Source organism: Pyxicephalus adspersus, chromosome 6 (genome assembly GCF_032062135.1).
Source record: "Pyxicephalus adspersus chromosome 6, UCB_Pads_2.0, whole genome shotgun sequence".
NCBI lineage: Eukaryota > Metazoa > Chordata > Amphibia > Anura > Pyxicephalidae > Pyxicephalus > Pyxicephalus adspersus.
This window is the reverse complement of record NC_092863.1, coordinates 98,430,990-98,437,397: the sequence shown is the minus strand read 5'-3', so window position 1 is coordinate 98,437,397 and position 6,408 is coordinate 98,430,990. Positions and strand designations below refer to the sequence as shown.

At 36.2% G+C, this 6,408-nt stretch overlaps 1 protein-coding gene across 1 annotated transcript in view; it reads right to left on the bottom strand.

Annotated features, from left to right (window-relative positions):
* The window catches only part of LOC140332784 (granzyme A-like), a 5,567-nt gene extending 3,529 nt beyond the window's left edge, over positions 1-2,038 (bottom strand). Inside the window, exons 1-2 of the mRNA XM_072413978.1 lie at positions 1,987-2,038; positions 144-280 (exon numbers count right to left, since the gene is read on the bottom strand). Of these exons, the coding sequence (XP_072270079.1) occupies positions 144-280; positions 1,987-2,038 (189 nt within the window). The remainder of the gene's footprint in view (positions 1-143; positions 281-1,986) is intronic.
* Between the last annotated feature and the right edge of the window lie 4,370 nt (positions 2,039-6,408).

Here is a 6,408-nt window from a genome sequence, read left to right as displayed (position 1 = left end):
TATATAAAAAGCTAATATGTAATGGAAAGCTAAAGGATTTTCTGGGAAAAAAAATCTAAATCCAAAAATACAAGGACCATCTTTAAAAAACTGCAAAAGCTGGCTGTGTTGTACACATAGCAAATTTTATTTACTTACCAAACGCAGTGAGCTGCAGTCAACACCCAGTCATTTTTTATTAATGTTCCACCACATATTTCATGACCTGTTTCCAGTATAGCCATATACGGTCTAGAATGAGGAATGGCTTCCCGACCTCCAATGATGTCACTGCCCTCACCTGTGCAGTATTGGGAAAATATGGATAAAACAGCCAAAAACAACTTGGACAAATCAAAGCGTTACTGATCATTCTGGAACAGACCATGAGTAGATTCAAAGGAGTTTACATGTCAAAACGAGGCAAAATTGCATTTCAATAGAATGTACAGGTTTGTTTTACATATATTGTACTGATTTAATATTTTCAGAACAACTAAATGAGGGTTCAAGGTAATCCAACAACGGTACCTCTTCAGTTTATGGTAGATGGAGCGAGAGTGATGGATTTTTGTAAAGAAGAATTAGAGGAGATAGAGAAAAGTTTAATAGGGATCCCTAAGCTTTCTATAAAGAGCATAGAGTACCACAGTGGATGGAGGAGTTTTTGAAAAAGAAAGTGGTATCATGGGAGGTAGATTTGAGATTAAAAAATATATATGTTTGGCCTTGAATAAGTTAATATGTAATTTTAGAAGTCATATTTGGTGTTTTAATTCTTGTGTGGATAAATTTTGAAAAAGATTTTTATGATGATGAAATATGAAGTTTGCCCTTTGGCTGAGCTGAGGACACTTCATGTATTTCCTAATAAAAATGTAAAAAAATATATATATATGTTCAGAACAACAAATATATACATAATATATATTTATATTAGAAAACATGAAGTATAGTTTATGCATAAAGCTGTAGGCTGCTTTTTATGTTTGCCATACTAGCTATATAAATCACTAATAATCATGATAATTACGAATAATATTATCAAGTTAGCTTTTTTACCTACAAAAGTCCATTATTTGCAAAGCTCAATAGCTTAAGCTAAGAAAAATTTTAGCATTACATACTGCCTTCTGATAGATTCTTCTTTTGCACAAGCTGGGGACTAAGACTTATCTGTCCTATGGTTTGCTGTATTCTTCTAATTTTGGTACAGGTAGATTTGTCCTAAAATTGAATTTGTATGTAAGTTGGAACTGGTACATTATTTTTTTTTTTTTATTATTTTCATTCAGTGAACTCAGATCTCATGCCTATTAGTATTGTTACTGTTGTCTTAAATCGTAACTCCATTTGTTGTTAATATTAAAAAAGCAATTTCCTTCTGGGTGATCTATGTGCATTGCAAACATTTTACCCACATTTTGCTTCAGATCCTACCTAATGTTTTTTTGAGAAATTAGCTCTTAGTTTGAATTTGCCAAACTGATTAGGGAATGGGCGGGACAGGTTTCCCTATACCCACCTGGTGGACATTCTTTGATCCAATGATGAAATTTGCATTGTCTGCATACCTAAGTAATGAACCATTAAGGAGTGCCCTAAAACTGAAATCCAGATACCTAACATTTGACCTGAAAATTGGTAAGCCAATCACACATGTATGCAAAGACATTTCTGGGGGCTTTGTGCAGAATGCCTCTGGTTTGACACTGGATTTCTGTACATTAGAGTAGAAAGGTAATTTTTTTTTAGTAACATTAAATTCGAAAATTACTTGTGCTATATGGTAAATGTTATATTGATTTTTGTTGTCTTTTGATGAAAAAATATTTCCACAATAGTATGTACAAGAATAGAAAAACTAGATGGATTTTATTTAGAGATTGATAAACTATTGCAAATCTTATTAGGCAAAACTACTGGAATCATTAACCATTTACAGAAAATAATAAATAATACTTTCCATTTACTTGCATTATTTGCGCTTATATAGAATTAACTTACCTGTAGGGAGCAGTAGGGAAGTTAACAGACATGCCAGGAGCCAGCTGAGCATCTTGTTGTCAGTTGTTCCAAACAGCCAATAGATAAACTGGGGGCTTCACTATAGCTATATATACTTTCAGAAGATCTGACCTCTCCCTTGGTTTCAAGCTAACACATTGTGGTCACACAATTGCCCACCCACAACTTCCTGTGAAACACTCTTATCACTATGTTTTGTCTATATTCTGATTGATCCTCCATCAGCTGTTTTTACAGATAAGGATACAATAGCTGTAGCACATTTGACCCGATAAACATATTGGCCCAAATTCATCAAGCAGAATCGGATGATCTCTCGCGCATTCGTATTGGCAATCCGAAATCGTACGCCGTCGCGCAATTCAGCAACTGAATAAGCTTGCGGCCGGAGCAGCGCATCTCTGGCAGCTTTACACTGGCGAGCTTGCATTAAAAGTCACTGTTCCCCTAAAAAATCATTCTTTCTAATGGCACACATATTACCCTTAGCCCTAAAAAAAAATGTTTTTTAAACCACCTTTGACAATAATCCTTTTTTCAAATATTTCATTTTTATTAGGACAAACTACAATGATATTTTAATTAGATCACAAATGCTTGGTGAGCATACTATTGTGAGATGACATATTATGAAGTGCTTAGTAGTATATATACAGCTTGATCTCAATTAGTTTGCAGTGTTGCAAAGCAAACCAAAAAGTATAAAAACACTGCAACAAATGTAACAATAAATGAATTATATAGCAACATAATTGCTATGATCTCACCAGTGACTGCTTAACAGATCCTCCTTAATCGCGCAGCTGAAATCTAATGAAGCATTAAAGATTCTAATTGACCTGTAAAGGACTGTACATACGCACAGAACAGAGAGCAGGTATGTGCTAATTAATTGCTTTGATCTCACCAGTGACAGCTTAACTGATCCTCCTTAATTGCGCAGCTGAAATCTAATCGCCTTAATTGGCAGATTCGCGACCCCTATTGCTCATTATTATCAAGGCAGGAATCCGGCTGGCAGTGAGGAGGCGAGTGTACGAGCGCACTCGACTCCGGACCGCGGGAAACCGGCTCGCTGGAAGCGTGAAAGTACTCGCGACCAGCGAGCGCGGATTTTATTGATGAATCAGGGGCATTGTGTCCAACATTTTACTTCGATACTTTTTATTCACTTACCAACCTGATTGCTATTAGAATTTTAAATTATCAATTTTGGGTGTAGTTAGCTTTAATAAACACAGCTAAGGTTAAAGTGTTTAGGGAATAGTTAAAAGACATGAAAAACATTGCTTTTGATGCTGCTACTCCAATGCTTTACTGTGGAAATGGTTCTCTTGGAACAGTGGGAAGTGTTGGGCTTGTGTCCCATTAGGCGAAGGTCCCCAGTCCCCGGTCCACGTGGACCATGTTTCATAGAGACATTGCAGGCTCGGGGGCGGTGGGTTATGTCTCTGTACACAACCTGCCCACTCTCCCGTCGCAGGTTCATACCAGTGACGAGGGAGTGGGTGGGTTCTGACATCATAACGTCACTCTGGGGGGAAGTTTCTTCCCCTTTGAGTGACACACGACTCCCTGGGAATGCGTGCTCCAGAGTCCATTTAGTGGTCCGCGACCTGCAAAATGTTGAGGACTATTGACTTATGGTATTTCCCATGATCGCCAATAGTTGAACACACTTCTATGTGCTTGGAAAGTGTGACACGTTCTGTTGGATAAATTCCAAATATACACTTTAATACCAAAAAATGTTTTTTCTCTGACTTTTCTGGCCTTCCAAAAAATCCTTGTAGTAGGACATTTTTATTTCTATATTGTCATAATGATATGATATGATGTTTGATATTTCTTTTATAGCCAACCTTGCTTGGTGCTGGGCCAAATCTTGTTTAATTGTAAAGTAGATAAATACAAATAACCACAACTTTTCAGTTTTTTGATTAAAAAATGGATTTACGAGGTCAGTAAGTAGTAGTCAGCTGATGCTATATAAACAGAATGCATAAATTATAGGTTACAATATAAAACATTAAATGACAGTAAATTGAACTTTTAGGACATTGGTTTCTTTAAAAATCCAGGAAAACTTTAAACATAAAACCCATTGATATACAGAAATGAAAAGTGTGGGAAATCCTTTTTATAAAAGCTATATGTTGGCTTAAAGTTAAGACTCTATGAATATATATATCATAAATTTTCTGCTGTGAAATTCGCAATACTTGTGAATCAAGAGAAATTGTACCTGTGATCATAAAGCAGCAAAAGACAGAACTAGGCTACTGAAAAGAGGTTATAGCAAAAAAGAAATCCTAAAAAAGAGAATACAGGTTGACAATTGAAAATCCGGCCATCGATAGTCTGGGTCCTTCAGTTTCCCCGCATGAATCTCGCATTTACAATACAGGGACTGCATGACACTGTTTGGCCACTTATGTTTTGATGGCGCTGTTCTGCAGAAATAGCTGTTAGGTCTTGCTTGCTAAACTAAATACATGTTTAGAAAGTCCCTGCTGCCTGCTCCCTGGGACTATGCCAGATGTCTCCGGTACTTCAAGAGGAAGGCTGCCCTATGTATAGAGGTGAGTATAATAAAAATCCGGAATTTTCAAAAATCCAGCGCACCCCAGGTCCATATGTTGCCGGATTTTTGATTGTCAACCTGTACAAGAAAGTGGGTCACATACTAAATAGGAATATGGCAACAAAGTAAAATTAGTTAAATGGTTTACCAGACAATATACCCAGCTACACAAAATCTGTAAAAGACTGCTGATCCCATTATAAGTAAATCTATCTATCTATCTATCTATCTATCTATCTATCTATCTATCTATCTATTTTACTATAGAGGATCACCCTCATAACTGTGTATAGGAAATTCCTTTATTGTTGACAAATTGTGAAAAAGTTACTTCAAAATGGTAAATGTAACATCTTCTAAGAAAAAATTAGGGATGATCGCATGTGGGAACTGTGACCAATGTAACTAGTTGTTATTAGGGATGAGCAAGCGGGTTTTTAAAACTTGATCTCGCAGCTTACTAAATGGTTAAGCGAGAACGACCGTTGTAAAATTGCCAATCAAGGTCAAATTTTAAATAAAACAAAAACTCTCTCTGATTTTTACAACAGTGTGATATCTGTTTGCCATCCCAGGATCACTAGAGGTTAATTACCCTCTAGTGCCCTGGTAATTAACCTCTAGTGATCCTGGGATGGCAAACAGGAAGATTCCCAGAGAATCCTGTGAATCCTCCTGTTAAAATTTCCTCAATCTTCCAGCGGTTTTGTGAAATCGGTTCAGTTCCGCTTCCGTGACTGCTCCTGCAGGTCCCAAAAATTCGATAGCCGAATTTACACGGACCGTTTTCGTGTATATGTTAAGTGAGATTGGCCCGATTCGTCGCGAGATCAAACTTTAAAATTTTGCCCCCTCATCCCTAGTCATAACGACAAATCTATAGATCTATAGCACTTCACCGTCTATACCATCTGTGACTGATAAAATTCTGAGTTTTAGGCCTTTTTAAAATGTTTTTTCTTTTTTTTTTCTTCTGTTGATTCCTGTTACCTGATCCATTGTTAACTTATTTCAGGGAAATCTGTATGTATCGCATATCATTAGGGAGTTTATTATTAGGAGTTCATGAAATATTTCACATATGGCAAATACTTGAATAGTAGAAAATTTTAACTACTTTGATAAGAGCGACCATAGAGATGGTAAGGGGCAGTGCCAACTAATCAATGTCACCTCCCTTGGGACCTGATCTTCTGCCCCACAAAGGACGCTGATATACATGTATGTCACAATGAAACAGCCTGACAGCAACTTGTCACCTATTTAATTCACTTTTTTGATTGAATTTTTTTGAAATTTTAGAAAGATAACTATTTACTGATTATATTTAATACTAATTTGACTCCTTATGAGTGTGAGTTTTACAATAGTCTATTACTGACATATAGCCTTTTCTTACCTATTAGATCTCCATAAATAGAGTTCCATACATTATCCCTAGGGACCCTTTATCAATAAATAACCTAATTTTCTTTTTAAAAGTGAGCTACCATATCACTAGACGGACCCTCTTCACTCTAATTCTAAAAGTGTGCATTAAGGTTTTTAAGTCCTTTTTTTATGTGACTGGAGGTTTAGTATAGGTGGTATCTGTGGCCCATTATCATATTGTCTTGAACAGTGATTATATATGTATGTCCAACAGCATTTTAGTACAAGAGTATCCCACAATGACTATACTTAAATTTAAAAGCAAAAGCACACAAGTTTTTTTTGTGTGTATAAATAATCAAGCAAATCTGATTGGGAGCTTACATTTGTTGGATAATTCTAAGCATGGCCCTGTGATACACCCTCCTCTAATACCGTGTTTCCCC